The sequence below is a fragment of the Varroa destructor genome, unplaced genomic scaffold (genome assembly GCF_002443255.2).
Source record: "Varroa destructor unplaced genomic scaffold, Vdes_3.0 BEIS01000002.1, whole genome shotgun sequence".
NCBI classification, from domain to species: domain Eukaryota; kingdom Metazoa; phylum Arthropoda; class Arachnida; order Mesostigmata; family Varroidae; genus Varroa; species Varroa destructor.
In genome coordinates this window covers 44,869,807-44,893,801 of record NW_019211455.1, presented here as the reverse complement: position 1 = coordinate 44,893,801, position 23,995 = coordinate 44,869,807, and the positions used below count along the sequence as shown (strand labels likewise).

Below are 23,995 nucleotides of genomic sequence, written 5' to 3'. Positions count from 1 at the left end.
GTCAGTGAAAATGTATTGGATAATCTCCGATCAAAGCATACACATCTAATGCTCTGCACCTCTCGACGACATGTTTAGTTCGATAGCCCGGAAAGCCGACCAATCCCAACCATATTTTTAATGTTATTGTTTCTGGTATGAGAGCGGACAACAGAGTTGCATTAGCAGACGACGTCTTTCTATTCGTTCACTCATCCAGTGGTTGTCGAACGATACAGGGGAAGCATGTGTGATAGATATATATTCATCGATCAATTGTCATGTGAACAGTAGTCATTGCCAGTGTGAGTTAAGAAACGATCGGTGTGCTCACCTCGGATGTCTCAGGAGGCGCCCATGGGACACGATAGCAGCAGGAAAGTATTAATGTTAGTTATTAGAACTGCTGTATGTGAGTGTTGTCTCTGTTGAGCTATACTATGTAAGAAGTGAAAAAAACGTTTTATGGAAGTTTCGCTTTAAGCGTGTCGTTTGTGCATCGGAAAAGGGAGACCAAGCGTCTATCGGCTCTCCCTGCATTCCGACATTGGAGTCGCAATTAGACCAAAGCTCTATCTGATAGGAGACAGGTAAGTTTCCCTGAAGACGAGAGATACAGTAACTAGATAGAAATAGGCGATACTTCCTCTTTTGCAATTGTCGTTTGACAAAAGTCATGTGGGTGGTAACGGCTACGATCGAAGTATAGAAAGATACGGATTCAGCAGATATTGAAAATGCTGAATAGCACAGAATAATTATGCGATATTGAATTGCGCTTTTTGAGACGTTACGATCTGTTTTGCGTATTCAAACGAAACACGAAGTTTGTTCTAGACGGGAAGGGATAGCGAATTCTCTGTGAAGTGTCTAGCTGCAAGACTTTTTGCCTCTTTAGCAAGTACTTAAAGTCTACAAGTCTTGGGCCTTTTTCGTGCACAGTATCACCAGAGAAAATCTATAAATAGTTTAACAAAACTTTGCCAAATTTGCTGCGCATACGGCGGGACATTTACAAGAAATACCACGTTGTGCTCTTTCTACATGTAACAGCTGTGTTAATGCGCACATGTAAACATCAATCCATAGACATCTCGATAATTCAAAGCAAGTAAATATTTTATACAATTTCCCATACTGTAATTTCTTATTGCGTCATAAGATATTTGCCTTGTGGCGTTTTTCGTATGGTGTTTATTAAAAGTTAAGGGTTTATGTGACAAGAGCCAGTCGACTACGATGTAACCGGGAATTGTCTGACGATCGTCAAAACCATGATATTTTACGTGGTTCACCGAGTACCTCTAGAGATTTAAAAGTTTTTTATTTATTCAGATTTATTTGACGAAAAAGCGCCGACATTTACTATACTCGATTGGGTCAAAAGTGGGACCTACAGTAGCTTTCAATTGGCATACCGCATCTCATTCTCTTTGAAGGCTTTTGGTTTCAAAAAACCATGACATCTTCATCAGGAGTCCATCCATATCTATAATACTTTTGGCTCGTTGCGGTTATTATGTTGACCAAGAGTTCAACTAGTTTGATAGACAGGGTCAAAATGTCACTATTACAAGTGATGTTCGTTATTACAACTAATACATTTCTCTGCACTTGTCACGTGCAGTATAACTTGTAAAGTACTGAAGATAATTTTTTTAGACGTGCCCCCACAACGAGCTTACATTTTAAAAAGGCTAACGAAAAGGGACAGTATAGATAATACATTGAATTGGATCGTTAGAAGTGGACACGCGCGAATGTTTTTGTTCCATTGTCTTTTTTTTGTTAACTTGTGCGCACACGTGTATAAATAGAGAGATCAGATATTACATAAAATAGGGGAATTGGTCGATTTTGCAAATTATAATAAAATCATCGAGTATAGTTCTATACGGAAATTTAAAATCGAACAGCATATAGAAAATAACTTTGTAAATACAGAGAAATTTTTAAAACATGAGCGTATTTATATTTTTTCGTATGTACAGCAGTATGAAAGCGAGTAATATATGGTCTACGACATATTTTTTTACAGAAATAGTCATTAGGACGGCAATTAAGTAGGTGTCGTCGTCCAGCCTAGACAACTTCTTTTCTTGTGTGCTTATTTGATTTACAAGGATTTCATTCATCACTGGCTTAATGTACTAACGATCACCACATTTTACACAATGTACTACTGCCGATTACAAACGCAATAGATAAGCTGGTAAACATTATTTTTCGGCATTTTCTCGCACAAAATGTCAGTGGCGCAAAGAAGCAAACATGAATTAATAATTAGATTTTAAGTGGGTCCAGCTAGCGAGATCGTACCTAATACTGAATGCATGGTAAAGACTCCAGGTCTGTCACAGAATGACCAAAACAATTACAATTATGTTAATTATTCTTGAGTATATTCATATTTACTTAGTTAAAATATGGAAAATAATATTAAATTAGTTTTAACTAAGCAATGTGTTAGTATAAAAGCAAAAGAAAGATATGTGTAAATCACGATCCTCCTTGGCGACAAGTTGTAGAAGAACTGCATTGATTGTTGAGCACATAATAGGGTTCCATTACTATAGATTAGCCTAAACAATTAGGTTAACATACGGATGATTCTGAATATGATTAGTATTGTGCTGCACGGTTTTCATCTTCTGTTATCACACCTTCTAATACTTAGATGCCAAAGATTTCCCATAACCTTGTACACCAATAAGCTTATACGTTATAACTTTTACATTTCGGTTGAAATTTAGTACCAAGTTGCAGCTATTTTCCAATTTACTTTTATAGTTTTTGCTAAGTACATATGAATTTACAATGCCCCAGTCGAGTTAGGTTTTTGGTATTGCCTTGGTAATCACACGGATCGGACAGCACCAGAGTTTACGAAATCTGTTGTTCTTTCCCTTGGTTTTCAGATCAGAAAACATGTCCCTATCAGGATCCGATTCGGACGAATTTTTCGATGCGGAGGATGCATCATTGACACAAATTGCTAGCGAAGATTTGAGCACGGAGCCGGCTAGTCTTGATAGTGGAACGCACTTTTTCATTGATAAAGAAGCCCTACGTCTTAAGGCTGATGAGGTACGGGACTCTTATAAGATATTATGTATACATATATATATAGATAGTCGAAATGGTCATGTATTTATGCTGTACTGTAGACTGTTATTTTTGCGTTCAGTTCTGTACCTTCGGCTTATTTGAGCAAAATGCAGGCATGATAGGTCGTCCTTTAATGCTTAAGCTTAAAGCCTCACAATTCGGCGAGTGAATGTGACATATTTTGAAGAACGGATATGAATCTCGGGTTACGCATATCAATGGTTCGCTTAAATATTTTACATAAAACGAAATTTTTTTTTTTGAAAAAAGTTTTCAAGCTCAAAACTTATAGCTATAGGGAGATATCTGATGAGTGATTCACTTATTGTTTCTTATGCTAGTGCAAAAATTTAACTCGGCCACAGTTGCTAGCTATATTTATGATAGAAATGATAATGAAAATTCCAAAGGCGACGCAAAATATTCTTTTTCACTATATCAGCTTTCGGCTAATAAATTTATTTTTACGCATAATAATGTATTATAGTCCGTTGTGTATAATGATGGGAAGTAGACCTAATTACGATTTAAATGATGAATCGATAAAGACCCCTTTGGTGTAGTCACAACTAGATTTTAAGTTACATGTTTCTTTTCTAAAGTTGTAAGTTTCCTATTTTTGTATTGTACTGGATTATGATCGTACAGCCGTAAATGTTTTTGACGATCAATTTCCAGGACATCGAACCACACACCTAATAACTGTTTCCGTCAACATTACAATTGGCAAAAACAATTTCTCTCTATTCTTCCAGGTTACCAAAAAGTGTCTATTTTACACAGATAAAGAACTCATCCACAATGTATTAATGATTAAACAGAACTCTTAAATCTGATCTAGAAGGATATGTTGATTAATTATATTGCCCAGTTCTAAAAGTCAACGAGTATTCGTGCTCTGTAGTCTGTGAAATTACGTTTACGAGCAGAGACGAATACTAGATTTTTTCGTAAAGATCAGATCCAAAAAAAATGTTCTTATTGTGCTACTGAAAACTTCTCCGTGCACTACGGCATGATTTGTAGTCTGTTGTTTTCTTTATAAACTCGAGGTTGTGAAGTGGTTAAACAAATAGTGTAATTAGATTTGAAGTGGACAATTCTTGTACGAAAAGAACTGGATTGAAAATATTATGTTCTGCCTGTCATAATATGTGTATATATATATACAGTATGTTATAATATAGTACAGTTTGAACAAAATAGTTTCACGGGTGTCTGATGTTGAAACGAGTAGCTGTAAAGCCAGCCGGTGGCATCAGTGTATCTCATTTACTAATATGTTGTCGCGTTGGCGCATTTCGGCTTATATCCGCTACTGGGTTTATGATTATTGCGATTTGAATCTTAGCTGCCATTTCATGATTTCTGAACTTGGTGTACTTACTCCTAAACATTGTTGTGATGAGTCTGCCGTTTGCACTATTTTCAGATTTGAGTAAACTTGTTTTTTCCATTAGATTTCACTGTCTTTAAACCAATTTCTTTCTATGTAGCATTTGGTTCGTGATATCCAATCCATATACTTCTTGAAGTCTTTTGCTAATTTTCGTGTTGTTAATACTGAAACATATCAATCTCGGTCTAACTCGCATAAGAAGACCTGCGCAGGTGACTCGCGCTTTCCTTGTTTTCGTTCGTTCCTAAGGACTCTTGTGCTATTGACATTTCTATGACCTTATGTTTCATTTGATCATTTAGCTTTCGCTTTCGTTCTAAACCCGAAAATGGATGCTCCAAACATCCCTTTTACGAACTGCGTTGCCTACGTGCAATTACATTTAATTGTATTGTTGCACTTCTGACTAAATATTGTATTTTACTTACTGTGCTAATCGTGTTATAGCATTTAGCATTGTTGTCCTATTCGCTTATTACGATTCGTTTGTCGCTTTGTGTGTATAACAACTGTCTTCCGTTTGTTATTGTCCTTTTTCAATTGCGACTGTTAATCTGGTCTCTTTCACTCGCGTTCGTTTTTTTTTTTTGTTAATACCATCTGTATTCACAAGTTAAATGTAAATTAAATAAGAGAAGACAAGTTAAAATCTAAATACTTGTTTTCGTCTTGACACTCTACTTTTTTGCTCGTGTAAATAATTCCGCTTGTCCTACCTTATTTATGAATGATTATCTTTGCACATTTTTTTGTTGGAAGGCCGCCTTATTCTAAGAATTTTCATATATGTGCAGCATTTGTCCCAGTTCAGAGGCCCTTTGGCTAGATCTACCATATCGTCGTTAAGCAACAATAAAGGTCCCAAGACAACTTCTTTTTTATCTTATACCCTACCTCGAAATTTTAGTTGCTTCCATATGCCATACTCGCTGCTGTATCCGTATGTGTACACACATAATATGGAGTGTATACGCATGTACATATATGGGATATGGCTATGGAACACGTACATAACATAGATATCCTTGTTTTAACCCCTGTGATTAAAAGTTATTCGATTTTTATCTGTCCTAATTCGAAACCATTTTTTCTCGTATTTTCCCTTAGTCCACAAATGTCCAAAAATGATGTTGTTCCTTGCCCAGTTAATCGTCTTTAGCACTTCCATTTTGTAGACCTACCTCAATTCTGATACTGCCGTTTTGCTTTTATATACACCTCTAAGTGGGTTAATGCCCACCATTGCTGTACGACCATTTCTCTATCTTTTCTCACAGTGGTGCGCACGAAATACATGTGCGCGTTTCTTGTATTAGCTTGATTGGGCCAATCTTTAGCCTTGTTCAGGCATTCTTCAATTCTATATTTCTCGTTGGTTCTCTTGTTTACTTCTACTTCTCTAGCTTACTAATAATCTCTGTAATTATGGTTGGTGGTTACATCTTCTGTTTTTGATTTACTGTCGATTCCCTATAATGTGTAGCCTTTTCATTTGATGGGGCATAGTCGATAATTTCTTTGTTATTTTTTTTTTTGTTTTATATACATGTGTTTCCGTTTACAATATTTACACACTGATATATACACAAAGGCGTGTTTGAGTTTTTGCTTTTTACCACCTCGTTATCTGTTCGGTTATCAAACTACGGTGAATACGCACTTAAATTAGCTATTTCTTTATTTAATAGTTTCGCAACTCTATTCTGTGGTGACACTAGTGAACAAATCAATAACCTAAAAAGTCTAAGCTTAAAACGAAACCCTCTATTTCATTGTATAAGTAAATGATTATATGTTTGAATATTGCATTATAGAAATTAGAAGCAGTGGAAATAATTGTGAATGAAGGTAACATTGGGGAATCTAACTATATCCTTGGCCTCAACCTAACTTAATTAGGTTGAACAACGGGCCCGGCGGATTGAGGAGCGACGTCAACGCCTTCTTCGAGAAGAGGAAGAACCTTCTCATCCTGGCACTTCAGCATTGCCAGCTCATTTTGACGACGAATCCAGCTCGTATTCTGAAAGTATTGCCTCGTCATCCGTTGAGGGACTTTACCTTACGAAGGTATTCATCTAGCTTTTAGATTTTTATAATGATTATCTAGTGGCGTTCCATAGTCGTATACGTACTGGAACCAGTTACTCTTGAATGTTAGATATGTCACCGCATATACATAATGAATCTCGTTATTGTTAACCTTTACTGTCTGTTCAGCTTAAGCAGCAGACCCCGCTAACATCAGCGGTAGCCCATCAACCCTCGAGTTCATCGTCGTCTTCACCGTCGCAGCTGCTGCCGGAGAACCGTCTGCAGCCTCTGGCCAACAGTGCAGCTAAATTTTCGTCGAATAGTTGCGGTGTTAAACGGGCAGGTGTCGGAAAAAATGGAACGAATAACAGCAATTCCCACAATACGAGCAATAACAACCACAGTACTAATGAACCTGACCTTGTCGCGTCAACAAAGCCACCGACGAATTTCCCACAGGAATTCGTACCGCCGATTGCACCCCCAAGGTACGGACCATAATTCACGAACTAAAAAGGAATAGTGATGCATGCGGACAGATTATTAAACGAAGCTTGTCCATATTTTTAAAATAGATGGCCAGTATTTTGTGTTATTATACCCATATTAGTGCGTGAATCTTATAGTGGTTTTCATTGCTGTATTATTGGTCGTTAAGGGACTCGTATACTTGGCAACAAAGAATCAAAAATCAGTGGATCAACAACAGTACAAACCTGCAAATTATGCGCAAATATAATAATATTGTTAGCAACAGCGCATGCAGTGAGAAACAATAGTAAAGCACAAAAGACTGTTATACAAAAAGTTGCAGGTTTGCTATGTAATGAAAGATTGTTTCAGATGGCGAGGTTGAAACGGGCAAGAATCGCTAGTGGAAAAGCCCTTCATGTGACATGAAAATGTTTTCACATTTTTCGCAATCAGCGGCTTATTTTCTATCACGTTACAGACGTCGCAAAACGTCGCGCTCACGAGCAAGTTATGCCGAATCGCGTCGCTCGCCAAACCCTTCTGCATACGACAGTGAGGATGCAGTTTCGATAAACTCTGTAGTACCTCTTGGCCTCCCGGCACCACCCGTTGAAACACCGACTTCGTCGATTGGTAGAGACTTCTCGCTGCCAATTGAAAATGTCCAGAGGGGACAGTTCGTCGTTAAGCCACAGGTCCTAAAAGTTCATTAAAACATATACAGTGTCTGTTAGGTAAACACAAATCACTATGCGCTTTTCTACAGTTATGGCATTTGATGTTTATGGAGTGAACAACTGGTTTCCTATTCTTGCTTAACTTTTTATGATTTCACGTTTTCGACGTTATATCTCTACTGATATTATCTGCCCTGCGTTTATAATACTTCCTCAGGATTATTTCAGTTCGACCTAAGAGCATGCATTCTGTGCCTTTACTTCGGTATTATATGTACGCACACATATGAACTGCATTCTTGACATTTTCAAGGCTCCAGACTAAATCTACTTACTATTATATTTAATGTGAATAATATTAACGCGAATTTAATTAGGTCGACGTGCGTTTACGTGACGTGTTTGATTTTGATCATTTGCCCCTAGGACAACGAAGAAGATAAAGGTTTATCAAAAGAGGAGGTTCGGTTGTGTGAAAATGCGACAGGAAGCGGGAAAGAAACCTCGAAAGAAGGCACTGGAGGAAGATTGCCTCGAAGGTCAAGCAATGCTAGCGTGAAAACGCTTGAATACAAAACTCCCGAGAATTCGTTAAAGGCGACGAATGCATTGCCACGTCTAAGGACAGATTCTGGTCGACAGTTGTCAGACTTAGAGATACTAGAACAAATCGAAGTGCTCAATCTGGACACTGGCGAGAAGATTCCATTAAGTGTAGCTGAAGACAAGCTGCCGCAGTGCGTTAATCCTCTCAGTTTACATTTAATGCGGATCACGCAAGAATATGTGAGGTGAGTAGCTGTTGTCTTCAATGGAGAGAAGGTCTGAGACATGCAGTAAGTGCACTATAAAATCATTAAACGAACGTGTTAGTTGGAAATGTCAGTTCTAGGGATAAGCTTCTATACAAGAACGTTGCTTAGAGGAGAATGCTCTTTCGTGAGACATTGAACAGCCTAAAACCTTGTTTATAAGTAAATCTAAATGAAATCCATTGGACAGTAGTGTTATCCCGTTGTCAGCGCAAAGATTGATGGTTAAGGCCTTACGCATTATTTCTTTGGCACCTACAGTATAGTCGTTCATCAGAGTTTATCAAGAAAATCTCGATAGTTGCAAAAAATATTTATCAAAATAAGGGTTTTGAAGCACCAATAGTATTTAGAGAACAAAAAATTACATATGTGAAAAGTACGTCTATTATTAATGTGATATTTACGTAGTTAAATTATTCGACCTCAATTTTTCACTTTCATTAGGTCGAAGCCATTCCCGAAAAAAAAAAAAAGAAAAAAAAAGCTCTATTTGATAGTTTTAACGATGGTAACCGTGTTTTCTCTATGGTTCTGGTGCTGCTCATGACGATCTGGTGACGGTGCATTTCTACTATGTGATTGGTTCCTTGCTGTAACTACTCTAACGATTGGCCAGCCCGTGGTTCAAAAGCCGCAAACAAAAGCGATACCTTCGAAGAATGAAGGAGCGTCTCAATGACAGCTCACAAGACGCACTCGACGAGGTGCCACCGTTGCACCGCAGTCTCAGCGAAGTTAGCGAATCAGCTGGCAATAGCGGACCTGAGGCAGGGGCCGGAGATAACGACGATCACAGGTGAACAAGCTCAAGAAAACGCTGTCCCCCTGCTGAGCACGATTTTGTTTTCATCAAGTTTTCATCGGTGGTTACGCCTGGCCTCGTCGGAAAACTCCTCGGCCTGACACGCGCCCACTGGCTCTACCTAGAAAATGTTTTGTCGTGCTTTCCATTTCCAGTATGCGTAACGATTGGCAATTGCAATCAATACGTTTGTTCCCAAAGAATGTTAGTTTTACAAGTCGACTGTTGGAACGGCGTAGATATGTCACAGATTAGCATGTTTCGGTCACTTAGAAAGATGTGCGTAGTCTTTTTCCATCCGTGTGTGATCGTTTTTGTTTTTTGACATATTTGAGCGCAGAAGCTGAAATAGCACGAATGACCCCGAAGGACACCGCTATTAATACCATTCACGTACGCCCGATATATGTTACATTTTTTTTGTTGCTATTGCAAGTGTGTATACGTTACGCTTTTTTTTTTTCAATTTTGAAAGTTTAATTGTTGCTATAGCGGTAATTTAGGAAAAATAACAATTTATGCTGACGTTTACTTAAACATCCTTAGAACTAATGGGTGTTAAATAAATTTTGAGAGACCGTTCGGTTTCGTTCGTCCGGTTGAATTGGATGTTAGTGTTAAATAAAAAAACGGCAGGCCTTTACGTGCCTTAAAGCACAACGAACAAGTGCTTGCTCTATTTGCCGTTGCGTGCTCTTATTTTGTGACTGGTGTGTAGATACGAAACAATGGCTAACAATTTTTTTAACAGAAATGTTTTTCTGTCTCTTGGTGAGCCTTAGTTTGTAGCGCATTCTAGTACGCGCTAACGGTTCTTCGGTATAAAATGCAAAATGTATGTTCGCTTTATTTGCGCTTTACTGTAGTTACGACCGTGCGTTGAAAAAACAGTATCGCTAATTGTTTTCAGTTCGACGACCAAATTGGATGGCGGCTCGGATATCGAAGGTGCCGGCCTTACAGAGCCGGCTACAGACGACCCACCGGACTTGGAGCCCAGCGGTACGCTGAAGAAAAAGGCGTAAGTTCTCTTTGAACATTTCAGTGATTTTTATTAACAGATAGTCTTTGTATGTATCTGTTGACGCCATCGCTGTTGTCAATGGACAGAAAAATGAGATTTTTTCTATAATTAGAAGAATCAAAAATGTATTGACTACAGGTCACTTCATTGTTCTCAGTAGTACCTTTTTTAGCTTTCATTAAGTACTACAGCCAACAAAATAGGAACTTAGATTATATTTTATAGACGCAAGCATGTAGGTGGAACCAAAGCGCATGCAGAGTAGAAAACCATCTAATCGCAAGAAATTTGATTAATGTTTTTTATTTTTAGCAGTATAGAATTTGTTATAAAGGCATTTCAATTTATTAAAAAAGTGATTTATGTAAGTGCATAAAGAAACTGAAACAAGAGGTGTTTTTTTGAAATAATTTTTCTATACAGAGAAAATAAATATCTAGTGCTCGATATCTTTTACTCTATGTAAGTGAAATATAAAATTATACAGAAATAAAAGAGAAATATATATCTGTGACGTAGTTAGGAGCCATGTAAATGATTTGCACAAGCGCTTCGGATGACAGGGGTATGAATATACTGTATTTCAAATTGGCATTTATTTTTGTATTACAGAAGTAAGTTGAAACAGAAGCTGAGCAAGAAACTAGAAGCCACAGTGACAAAGATTAAAAACGTTGCTGAAAGTGTTGATGAAAGTAAGTTTTCGTTGTTGCGAAAAGATTTTTGCTTATGCAATTGTTTTTACACAATAGTCTAAGTAGGCGCGTGCATGCCAAAATAGGCGCACGTAATGAACACTGTGTATTGCCACATATTGCTCATGCATTACGGAAACCTAGTCAATAGTAATACAAGGATCTATTTCATTCAAGCATCAGTCAGAATAGATCAGTTTTGTAACGGAAGAGCCAACGTAACGATCTAGGAAACTTTGGATTGTTCTAATCTTCTAGATACTACATTTAGAATTTGGTGATTTAATCTGCAGAAATTCAGCAGTGGCAGTCCCAGCATAGCCAGGAAGAACCAGCCGAAGTAGATCTTATGACATTAGACCCACAACCGGACAAAGTTAAGGTGACCACGTCCTCCAAAAATCAGAAGTCGGATTTCGACGGAATTCGGGAAGTGCAAGGTAGAAAAAATACAATTTTTAAGTGCTATTTTTCAGTAGATCAATAATAATGTTATCTGATAGATATTTAGATTAGCCTTAAACTCCAAGTGCAAAAATTATGATATCAGTATCTGTTTCTTCTGGTTTATTTTTTATATTCTTTTGTAGCTTTTTTAACTATTTTTGGATCATAACAATTATAATTTGTACTTAAGCTTTGTCAACCAGCTGTTGGGTTCCCAGACCGTTTTTCAATTAAAAATATTTCAGACTTGTTCTGGTAACTGATCTTGTTTTGCATTGTCTTGTATTGTTCTGTGTGGATTTGGTGCACTAGCTCTGAAAGGTATCCACCAAGGAGCAGTATGGACGATGAAATTTTCGCAGTGTGGTAGGCTATTGGCAAGTGCTGGTCAGGACCATATTGTGCGGGTCTGGGTCCTTAGAGACGCATTCGAACACTTCAATGAAGTTCGACGAAAAAGCCAAGCGAACACTGGGCGTGACCGGGAGGACAGTATCAACGATAACCGCGATTGCAATGCAGGCCAACTTCAAGATCTATTATTTGCTGGTAACCAAGTAAGTGCTATTAGTCTAAGTTGTCGATCGCAACGTTCGACTGCCTGTGACGTGAAGCGGAGGGTCTTATGTATTAAACGAAAAAATCTTTGTTTGACTTATCTACATGGTACATCCTTTACATCACGTATTATTGGCAGACTAACGGAGGTGGAATAAAAAGCCGTCTTTAGAACACTATGGTTAATATAATTATACTACAACATAATTTCATAGCACATATGATATGTGTAATTTATAAGTAACGATTGTTTTATTTCTTAGTTGCCACTATATTTATTAAGCTTAGCGACGTGTCCGGTATGGTTACAAGCCTGTATTCTAAATCGTGTTCCGTGATCTGCATTTCTAGCAGACTTCTAGTGTGATTTTTAACTGTGTGATTTTTTTTATCTAGGAGGCCGGTAATTCAGCTGGTATAGAATTAACGGTCGAAGACCGTGGCCCATTTATGCCTCAACCATTTGCTGAATACGAAGGTCACACTGCTGACGTATTGGATGTGTCATGGAGCAAAAGTAACTTCATTCTCAGCTCGTCGATGGATAAAACTGTTCGCCTGTGGCACATCAGTCGAGCCGAGTGTCTTTGCGTGTTTCACCATGTCGAATTCGTTACTGCGATTGCATTTCACCCCCGAGATGACAGGTATTTAATAGGGATCTGTTCTTGCATATGTACGAAAAGTAAAGAGATAATAACCGACGCTCAACAGCTATAGGTATGTTGTCATTAATGCAACGTAGCACGCAATATTATTAAAGGTGGCTATGCCGCAATTAAAATAAGCTTCTATTATAGAAATATTTAATGCCAGTAGCAAATTGTTACTTCAAATTCACCAATACTCTATCTATCCACTTTTATTAAAATCGGAACATATTCTCTCGCCAATTTTTTAACAACTTATTATGTGATTATCATTACTTTTCCACATATTTTGCTTATAGATATTTTTTAAGCGGTTCGTTAGACGGCAAACTCCGCTTGTGGAATATTCCTGATAAGAAAGTGCATCTATGGAACGAGCTGGAAGGCACTCATACAAAACTGATTACTTGTGCCAATTTTTGTCAAAATGGCAAATTTGCTGTTGTTGGTTCGTACGATGGTCGATGCGTATTCTACACGACCGACCAACTTAAGTACTATACACAGATTGCGGTGCGCAGCTCGCGCGGTAAGAATGCCCAAGGAAAGAAGATCTCAGGAATCGAGCCAATGCCCGGCGAAGACAAAATACTTGTAACTAGTAACGATTCCCGAATTCGCCTTTACGATCTCAGAGACCTGACGCTCTCGTGCAAATATAGGTACAGTATAGTGCAACGACGTCTAATTATTTTAAGATGCAATAGAAATACATGCAATACGATTTTCTAAAAAATGTAATCAAATACAAAACCAGAATTGCTAAATTCGGACTCCGAATGTTAATTTAAAGAAAAAACTGTTCAGGCTTCTAGTTCTAGAAACGGCGCAAATATCTAAACGTTCTTTTTTTTTGAAGATTTATGCTAAACTGCACGGACTCTGCAGTACGTTTAGTTTGTATTTTGTTTATGTCTAGTAAGTAGACAACTGAATATACAAGCTGGTTCTAGTCAGTTCTTTGGGTGCCTTTATTAACATGTTTTTTAATATAATACTATTAAAAGTTAATATAATACTGTAACTGTTTGGATGTGGTCTGTTGTGTTCCAATAAAAATACCCGGCGCGCGTGACCACTTACGAGCCGTTCTCTGGGGCTCACTGGCTATTCTCACTAATGCACTACATGTTGGGGTTTTACTTGATATTTACAGAGGTCTGGTGAACAGCAGCAGCCAAATCAAAGCCACATTTAGCCCAGATGGACGATACGTGATTAGTGGCAGCGAAAATATGTTTACCTATATCTGGAAAACCTACCATGACCACTCAGCGTTTTCCTCAGCTAGGCGAGACCGCAATGCCTTTTGGGAGAACATCAAAGGTAAGTAGCACTCCGCGAACTCTGCGAATAGGAAGCTTCTCGGGCCGAAAGTTGTCTTAAGATAATATTTGATAACGAATAAAAGGAGACAGATATATCTTGTATACCTAACAGAAATAAAAGCAAGGTAAGCGAGGTAATAGGGTTGATCCAGTTCGCTTATACTACCGACTACTGTATTAGCATTTGTACGTTTCAGGGAAGCAATCATTTCTTTGAATCCTAATGTTTTTCCCCTAAAGTTTCCCCCGTTTCTAATGTTTGGTCTCTCTTTTGTTCTTATGTTTTCTATATTCATTAACGCGCGTTTGACTAGTTCACGATGCTTCGGTCACATCCGCAGTGTTTGCTCCGAAGCCGGATATCATCACGAAGCAGCTGGATGATGCGCTTGTTCCACCTTCGGTAGCGTCGGAAAGCGCCAAAAATTACGTAATTGTTTCCGCCGATTTTCGGGGTGAGATTCACGTGCTAGCGCATTCGATGCGTCAAAGTGAATGATCCGGTCGCCCGGGACCGCTGTTGGCCGTATGCTGCAGCAGTGGGCCCAATGATGATCAGACTTGTGAAGGAGGCGATCGTGATGATAGGACCAGCGGGGTTGTTGGTACCCTTGAAAGCTGCATTGCTATAACCGGCACTGGAAAAAGGCTCGGGTCCTACAGGCGACGAACACCTTAGAATAACTGTTTGGTTACTTATAGAGGCAAGGGAAGCCTTCGAAGGTTACCCAAATGTTTTCACATGAATGATCAATACAATAATTTATTACCAGGAGGAGGAAAGTTGCCTGAAAGGGAATTCTTGTGGATTTGTTACCGATCAACGGTGACGTTAATACTTAATGCCAATAAACAGGGCAGTGTGCGACATGGCCCAGCTAAAGTGACACAAAGGACGAGAAAAAATCGAACGAGCTAGTCAACGAAGCTTGGAGAAGGAAACCTGTTCTTGTTTTTAATCTAGTGAATTGTCACGCACAGAACCACGTTAACAGAAACACTTATTTGAGGAGAATGGTACAACAGCAGATATAGTGGAAGGTTGCAGGCATGTTATATATTAACATAAATTTGAAATTGGCCACAAAGAGAGTTAAGAATAGACAAAAATATACACCGGTTAAAAACGAGTGATTATAGACGTTATCCAACGGTTGAGTGAGATTTCCACGATCGAGAACTGTTGGAAGACCCCATAAGTCCTAGGCCTGTCGATATACACAAATTTAAATGCCTGATGAAGAATCAATGGGTGGCGTCCACTAAGTAAGCAAGATCTATGTAGATGCCAAAACATGAGTTATGTTGATTAAGTGATACCGCCAAGATCGTTCGGTAATACAAGAAAGCCTAAGCCTATATACATACAGCCACGAGCATGGCAACGTGTCTGTGAATATAATTATTAAGTTCTTATAATGTGATCCACCTGGAATTGACTGAGACTGGTCGGTTAATCCTAATGACCACATATACTGTATTTATTATGATGGCGTTTATACCCTTGCAAATAATCAGTCGCAAAGGTATGCAAAAAGATAAATATATTTTACACTTTGCAGCAACACATTGTAATACAGTAGTTTGAGATTGAAAATCACCAGACGATAAGATAAATTGACTTTCCAGAGGTTTTCGTTATTGCGTTAAGAAATGATATGATAAGAAATCCTTCATGTGGTGAATGATATTACTACAGTCTCTGTGCCACAGCATTTGTGTTTGTCCTGAAAAAACAGAACAAGGGCATAATAGGTGTGGGTATATGTAGGCCAGCAACCACTGCGGTAAACGCAATGAGCGACTTTGTAATACTATGTAAACAACACAACAGGACGCGCCAAACCATTGTTGGACAACTATTGTTACGGCGACGCAGAAAAACGAAAAAGGAATGACTTTGTGAGTAGCGCGCGGAGTACTGAAGAGTGTTGATGCTGGTAACCGTTGGAGAAGCAAAAAAGTGAATCCGTGTAGAACTATATGCAAGCATACGTTATATAACAATGACAATTGCGATTGCTTAGTCGAAAGCGTACCTTTGACGTTTCTTTCTACCTGCAATGTATATACAGTACACTATTAGTAAAAATACGCGTAATGAATATATGAATAGCTAGATAATTCGCTAAATGTTCGAGGATGGCGACTACTGCTAGAGGCATAATTAGGAATATGAAGTTGGATGATTTATTTCAGTTTATCTGTTGAAGCAAGGTGAAAATCGAAAGAAATTAGGTACTGTAGCCTTATCATGTACGTTAAGTAGATGCATATTTCAAGTTAAACAATAGACACGCACAGATACAAAACAATCAACCATTCGAACGTGTTGGCAATTATTAGCTGAACGAAATTTTTACTGTTATTGTCTGCGTTAATTTAACTGCTTATCAAGACAGGTCAAGACGAGCTTCCATTGGTACCTGGTAATCGATGGTCCACAATGAAGTCGGCAACGGTTGGTGAGTTACCGTCGCTACACTGAAACAAATTTTATACCTCGTTACTCATTTTTCAAGAGCTATTCTGGTCCAAGCTTAAGGCTGTTACTCAATCTCCGTAAGATTCATTGAATCCACCAAGCTAAGTGAGCCGGTTTCAGACTACAGAAGGGCGAATAGATAAACTTTTAATAAGTCATTATACAGCTCTGTCCTTTTGCCGATAACACGATTTGATAGAATAATGAAATCCGCTAATCGTTTGTCGTATTTGGCTACACTAAAGAAGATACTCTTTATTGTTTCCGATAGCTGAAAAATGGTATCTACTTCTACAACCAGCACCAGCAGAATGATATGCGCAGTCTATAATTGCGTACACGTTGCTTGAGGGAAGTGGAGCAACTACTGCCGAATCATTTTTTTTCGCGCCAAATTTGTTGAATGTTAGTTTTCGCGCAATGGGCCATATTTGCGGTCCTGTTGAATAAATGATCTAATACAATAGGTTTTTTGTATTAGTCAACGATGTCCAAAACATCCAAGTCATAAAGCAAATACGCTACACAATCAACTGTACACCTACTTTTTTGGTTCTTATTTTTTCTAATATAAAAGCATTATGTATACGTTTTGCAGTTACACGAGGAGGAAGAGAAAACAGTGAATCTTTTCTTAGGTAGATACGCTCATTTAACTCTGCGGCTGAGCACCTGCTTGAATTAGACAAAACATAAATCATAAAGATGCTAAAGATGACCGACCTGTGACGTTGTGGTATATATTTATATACATATATATATATATATATGAACTGCCACAATAATAAACATGATTTTTATTACTATGAAGTTGATTGCTAGTACCCGTTTGTGCATAGTACTGATTCCTCGATGTAGAATGGTTTGATTACGGGCTGACACTGGTTCATGGTGCAAATCCACTGCTCGGTTAAAAATATTCCACTGTCAGCTATAATCGAAAGTATACAATATATCAATACAAAACCACCTATATTCTTAAATTACATGCTTGGAGAATAAAAACATAATTGTAGTGTTCAAAGGCATAATTGCTAGATCTGTACGGCCCAACACATTCCATTCTTAAAAATTAGCAGACGTAAAAACAATGGCAGTTCACGTATTATTCAAATAGTCTAATCGCATCCGGACCTTCAAACCACCTGTCTGTAAAAAGTTGCTCATACTTGGTAGAGATATACTAAAAAGCGTAATGTTTTTAATCAGTTGCTAAGTCTTTATTTTGATGCGCTAAAGATCCCTTTCATGCGCTGTTACGATTATTACTGTTGCTATACTGTAGTACTTTATAATTAATTTCATATTGAGGTGGGCTGATGTGGATGTTTTCGCACAGATCTAACCAGAGGCACAATCTTTATCATCCTCTGATGCTTGGTAGTATATAACTCGAACTCGGAAAATTTTTCGGTTAATAGGGGCTCTTCGATTGCTCTCGTCAACCGTGGTTCATATTTCCAATATTGTGTATATTTTGATAAATTATTAAACAAAAAAAAAACTTGCGCGTAAAAGCGAATAAGCCATAGGACAAAAAATGCTCCTTAACAAACCGAAATAAAAATTTAGGCAACTAGAACGTTATGAGAGATCTTTTCGTTATGGAAGTGAGACAGCACGATATATAAACATAAATGTTGAAACACTAACACATATAAGAGAGACCCTGGTAGAAAGTGACAGAGAATTGTATACTGTAGATTTTGAACAACGCAAAACGAGGCACAAAAGGTTTTTGCCGTTAATGTTAGTCTACTAAATGAATTATTGATTAGGTTATAAACTATTACTGTATCAACTCATAAGTATCTTATCGTATGTGATATAAACAATGTTCATGTTTTCATATCCTAGTGGCGTGATTACTTACATATGTTACCGTAGGTATCAAATAGAACTCACGGCCTTTTCTTGGCGAACACATCCACGACCCTTGTTTATTCATTAGCACTGTTTATCGCATCGTGCTCTATCGTTACATTAATTAATTAATACAAAAATTACTAATTACATTGCTACGTGGATTGATTAGAGTAAGCGATATTCAGGTGGGTGGTTACGGAAAAAACATTTTTTAAAAAAGTACGATTTGATATTATGGTGACTCGTTTCATGTAATTGGCGCACATGTCTGTGTTTTCGAAGAGACTAACTAAATGAGTCTCGGGCGCCCCCTTAAAGAGCTATGAAAGCCAAACCCTAGAAACGAGGCTCGGTCTTAAAGTTTTGGACGATCAAGACTGGGAGCTTACAGATGAGAAATTCAGTCGATTTTTGGTTACGACGAATCTCAAGAAAGGCGTTTTTAGTACCCGTGACTGACTTAGCAGCGGTCTTTGTGACCAGCTACTCATGAAGGCCTTGCCTCCGAAAGAGTTACGAACGCTCTGCTGAATACGAGCATAATTCAACATTAGGTTCTTGGAGAATGATGTTCAATAACTTTTATAGACGAAAAGAGAATAGAACATGGCAGGAAGCCACAAAGGCGTCACTTGAAAGAGTATACCGAAACACCACAAATGAAAACCCTTTCTTTAGAAAATGTTTAGGTGCTATATAGACAGGATCTAGCCGATTCGCTGGCACCCGTAAGTTCCATTGATGGCTATTAAAATAGGTTCAGCAAAAAGACAGATCTACTCGTCCGTTTTGTTAATCGATGTAAATCATGTCTGGACGTGGCAAGGAAGACTAGGGCTTCGGAAAGAGAGGCCCCAAACGTCATCGTAAAGCCCTTTGTGACAACATTGCTGGTATTACCAAACCCGCCATCCGTTGTTTTGAGCGCCGTGGCGGTGTCAAGCGTATTTCGGGTCTGATCTGCACAGTTAAATAACAATATGTATATAAACTAAAAAACCAGTGTTGCCTGATGTAAAATGGCAACTAACCCAACTTACCTAACAATTTCGATAAGTAGATCGCACATAAGCGCTCACTTACACGAAGTTAGTCCATATGTCTCCAGTATTTGATTTTTTCTTTTAACTTATTATATTGTACATCCATGTACAGTAGGTGCTGATAATAAAATAATAAATCAAAAGTACTTGCACCGTTTGATCTCCTACTATGTGGTGACCCTGAAAAGAGCCGTTTTTAAAGCACCAGCGCTTAGATATGGGCTTTTCGGTTTTTTGGGGAGGAGGACAGCTTGAATATTAGACAATACACTACCCTGGCCGAGGGTCACTCCAGAGAGAAGCTTATTCAATTCTTCATTGTTACGGATGGCGTGCTGAAGATAGCAAAGTATAATCCAGGTATCTTTACTGTCACGAAGAGCATTACCAGCCAACTAGAGTGACTAAAAGGAGCAAGATACTCAAGGACGGCAGCGAGGTACAGGGGGCAGCAGCTCCGACACACTCAGCATAGCTGCCCTTCTGGAGCACCAACAGGGAACGCCCCCGAAGACCGAGTCTTGGTTTTGACTTCTCTCTCTTGAGATGTCCGGACACGATAACGTTTAGATTAATAGCTGTGTAATAGTTAAAAACCGAGTGGATGCGATAGCTTTACATACGTTTGAAATCGGCTCACCCGGATGCTGGCTCCTTTCCCAATGGACGGGGTCTATGATTTGTCGTTAAATCTCTTTTGAAAGTAAGCTATAAGTATAAGTCACGGCTAGGTACAGATCACTTGGTTTCATCACCGAAATCATGCCGCCCGCACCTTCGGAAAACACCTAGAAAAGCCGGAAAGCCCAAAAAACGTCCAAGCTACGGACAAGAAAAAGAAGCGCAGAAGGAAAGAGTCCCTTTCTATCTACATTTACGAAATTCTCAAACAGGCCCATCCGGACGCCGATATCTCTTCGAAAGCAATGTCGATCATGAACTACTTCGTGAGCGACATCTTCGAGAATTGTTGCATCTTGCCTTTCTCACCACAACAATCGCTCGATCATCGCCTCTCGATGTTTGTTGACCAGACTGATGTCGAATTTCTCCCCCCTGGTGAGTTGGCAAACACGCCTGAAGGCTCTAAGGCTGTCACCAAGTGCACCTCGTCAATGTGTACACTGCAATTCTTCCACTAAAGATGGCTCTTTTCAGGCCCACCAACGTCAAAGAGGTCAAATTGCTTTATTTCTATATAATATAAATCTTCAAGCAGTGGTGTTCGAAGCACATAGAGCAATTTTGTCTTATGCAAGGAAAATCGGATGTGGTATATTTTTGTTGCAACTACGAAATTCCAGTGCCGGTTTATAGTATCTTTTAAAGCTTCTACTGTTAAAAATGTATGAATAGACTAATGTTTCCAATAAAGTTCCGGGCGGTTAAAAAGCACAAATTAAAGATGTATTTTCGTAAAGATACAATAAATGATAAATACATTAGTTATATTTAACGCAGCATTGCTAAATTCCCCTCTGGATCAGCAAGATAAATAATTTAAACCACTCAGCTAGGTAATAGATAGTTTGATATTACGAATCGCTTGATGGGAACTGTATGTTAAAAAAGTATGTGCTTTAGTCCATGCTTGAAGCATCTCGAAGATATCATATTGTTCAGATTGAGGTTCAGTCTGTCTCTGGTAACCGCGGATATAACGAAAAGCGACGATGCTAAGCTTTCAACGATGAGGTTTCTTGACACCACCGGTAGCCGATTTGCGAGCGGCTTTGATGGCCAATTTCTTAGGTGGAGCCTTGCCTCCGGTAAACCTCCGAGCCGTTCGTTTGGTACAAGGGATGATGCCGCAATGAGTGCTTCGAAAGTTGTGCTCAACGAGTTTTACAAATGAAAAGAGTGGAGAACATGGCAGGCAGCCACAAAGGCGCCATCTACGAGGAGTATATCGAAACACCGAAAGTCAAAGCTGCCTCCCAAAAATAACTAGGCGCCATGTGAAAAAGGTCGAGCCTATTAGCTAGTACCAGCGAGTGCCCCTGACGACAATAAAAGCGCACTCAGACAATAGACAGATCAATTCGCTCATTAAAAGTGAGTCCACCGTTAGATATATAATACTTTTAATTTATTGTACTTAAAACTACATATGGCGTTCTATACGTGAACACTGCTAGCTGTACTCTTTAAAATGTCCGATCTAATTAAAATGAATGGGTCAACAAGAAGTCGATCATTATCCCTAAGGAAATTTGGACCGCCGTCAAGCTGCTTCTTCCTGGTGAGTTGGCCAAGCACGCCGTCGTTGAGGCTATTAAGGCCGTAATCAAGAGTCTTGTTAAACTTACCTGAGGTCTTTTCAATAGACCAATAAAACGAAATGGTAATCAAATGTTATGGTAATCCTAAAATTTGGATCGACAATGGCCGCATATCCATAGCTGCCATTGCCATAAATGATTCAATTTGAGCTTAGAAATTATTCCTGTTACAGCAACAGAAATCCGCAAGAATCTATTAATCGACATAGCTTATTAAGCTTATCGGTCTCTGGAATTAACTTTCTATTACTACTAGGTAGTAGGAAATTAAGCCGCAAAACATAACTTTTTAGAGGGGCAAACAAAATTGTAGCGGCTTGCCATTATGCAAATTAGTTTGATAACTAAAATTTCTGAGGACAGCTTACGAGAATATGTTTTGCTTCAGTGCAAAGGACCTATTATTACAGTTATTCCTTGTGGACAGAACGGACTATAATGTGTCTGAACTATAAAACCTAATATGTCTCAAATATTTGTAGACATGCTGCGAGTTCGTCGAAAAATTATGTCGTTACACGCATTTTATATAGTATTATTTTCAGCTTTTATGGTTTGGTATTCACGCTGTAAGAATACACCGAAGGTAAACAGTTGGCCGTGCACCTACGTTCAACGGGCCTGTAGAGCAAACTCTTTTGTATGACGCGTAATATATTTCGCTTTGTTGTCGTTTGCTTTAGGTGTCTAAGCCTGTGGCACTCTAGAAAAAGGTGTCCTTGACAAGAGCTATATTGCGTTTTCTTAAGGCTTTATGACCTGTAGAAATGGACGGCTCAACACAACGTACCGGGTGTTTAAAAAGTGATGCATCCTTGTATAAGATTGTCTAAAAATAAAGTAATCCTCTGTAGATGTACAGTGGTTCTTGAAAGAAAGTGCATTAGTCGAAAATACACATTTTTAACACCACGTGGATGGTTTTTGTATATTTATATTTATCTCTATAGAATGGTTTACGCTAATACCCTTTAGACATTCTATATTTCTACAAAATTTTGCGATTATTTTCCTGAGCACAGTCATAACTTTACTTTGCCCTACACTTAGCTAAACGGAATACAACTTATGCATCTAAAGGAGTATGTCTCTAGGATAATTAAAGATATCTATTCGAATAAGTCAACGGCCTTTAATAATCCAGGCCGTTTATTACGAAGGTTTTCTATTCACCCATTGCCCGGAGTACACCGTCGTGTCCTCACTCATCAACGTCTTACTTTATATCGAATCCATTTCTTGTTCGATGACATTTCATAGCACGCCATTGCTGCATCACACTGAGTTGTGCCCATGGCGATAGCCATATACTTATTTACCAGGCTAGGTATGCCGTTATCGGAAACCTATTGCCTTACGCATAGGAACTAAATATATATCTGTATATCAATCCTGTTCCTTGTTAAATTCCTAATGAAACGATTACAGATCATCTGGCGGTCTGTTTTCATTAACCTTTCGGTTAAAGGGTTTCTGTCGCATATTTCAAACGTCAGAGGTCAAGGTCGAAGCTGACATTGACGCAGCTCCCGAACAAATACGCAGATGAATACATAATTGCTGTGGGGCCGGTTGTGGGGCCTTGTTGATGTTTGTCATTGATTAATAAAGAACGTACAAACTTAGGAATAAGTGCTGTCTAGTTAGGAGTGGATATTGTAATTCAACCAGGAATGCGACGAGTTAGTCAAGAGACATTTTGTTAATAAGGAACGCTCGACTTTCGACTGAACTGTTCTGTGGGTGTCTGTGCGTTTTTTGTACGGATTTTAGGTAGAGGGCGGGTAGCTGAGTCGATGAGATCAAACGCATAAATAAGAAACTTACGTTAATTGCCTTATGCAGCTCCCGTAACATAGACTTCTTCTTGATACAACACTGGATAAGTTTGCGTGTTACTAATTAAATAAGATGCGTTGGATCAAGTTGATGACTGAAAACAGCAATGGATCGGGGAAAATCTCGTTGATATTGGCAGCATTATACAAAATCTGTAAATTATTTATAAGCATTCTTAAAGACAAAGTAGGGGAACAAGTGCCGCACCCTTCTGTCGTGTATTTTTTTTTATTTTATCGAGGGCTTCTAGTGGTATCGGGCTGGCACGTACTTTGGTCTGCCTAGCTAAACATATATATAAATATATAAAGCGGTAATGGTATCAGGCTTCAATACGCAAAGTTTGAACGGCACAAAAAATAGTTCTTGCTGCCCCACCAGGGTAAATTGCAGCGAAAATCCAAAACAACAGTTATCAAGTAAAGCTCTAATTGTTCGGTTGAATTATTCATCTAGATTTTCTTTGTTTGTGGGTGAGCGGTTGTTTGGA

At 38.6% G+C, this 23,995-nt stretch overlaps 1 protein-coding gene across 2 annotated transcripts; it reads left to right on the top strand.

The window, feature by feature from the left end:
* The first annotated feature begins 194 nt into the window (after window positions 1-194).
* LOC111244060 (WD repeat-containing protein 44) lies at window positions 195-18,326 on the top strand. Of its 2 annotated transcripts, XM_022790635.2 has the most exons (15): window positions 195-569; window positions 2,898-3,066; window positions 6,386-6,556; window positions 6,707-7,008; window positions 7,473-7,689; window positions 8,098-8,462; window positions 9,103-9,282; window positions 10,199-10,309; window positions 10,925-11,007; window positions 11,301-11,447; window positions 11,767-12,011; window positions 12,409-12,659; window positions 12,962-13,324; window positions 13,819-13,988; window positions 14,305-18,326. In XM_022790635.2, the coding sequence occupies exons 2-15, from the start codon at window positions 2,908-2,910 to the stop codon at window positions 14,487-14,489; spliced, it is 2,949 nt and encodes a 982-aa protein (XP_022646370.1). In that variant the 5' UTR covers window positions 195-569; window positions 2,898-2,907; the 3' UTR covers window positions 14,490-18,326. The 2 variants fall into 2 exon arrangements, with proteins under 2 accessions (XP_022646370.1, XP_086835525.1); XM_086979399.1 differs by lacking the exon at window positions 9,103-9,282.
* The last annotated feature ends 5,669 nt before the right edge of the window (window positions 18,327-23,995 follow it).

Coding starts and splice junctions, on each gene's coding strand:
- LOC111244060 (XM_022790635.2), top strand. CDS start 2,908: ATGTCCCTATCAGGATCCGATTCGGACGAATTTTTCGATGCGGAGGAT. Junction 6,557..6,706: donor AGGGACTTTACCTTACGAAG/GTATTCATCTAG, acceptor CTGTCTGTTCAG/CTTAAGCAGCAGACCCCGCT. Junction 12,012..12,408: donor TATTATTTGCTGGTAACCAA/GTAAGTGCTATT, acceptor TTTTTTATCTAG/GAGGCCGGTAATTCAGCTGG.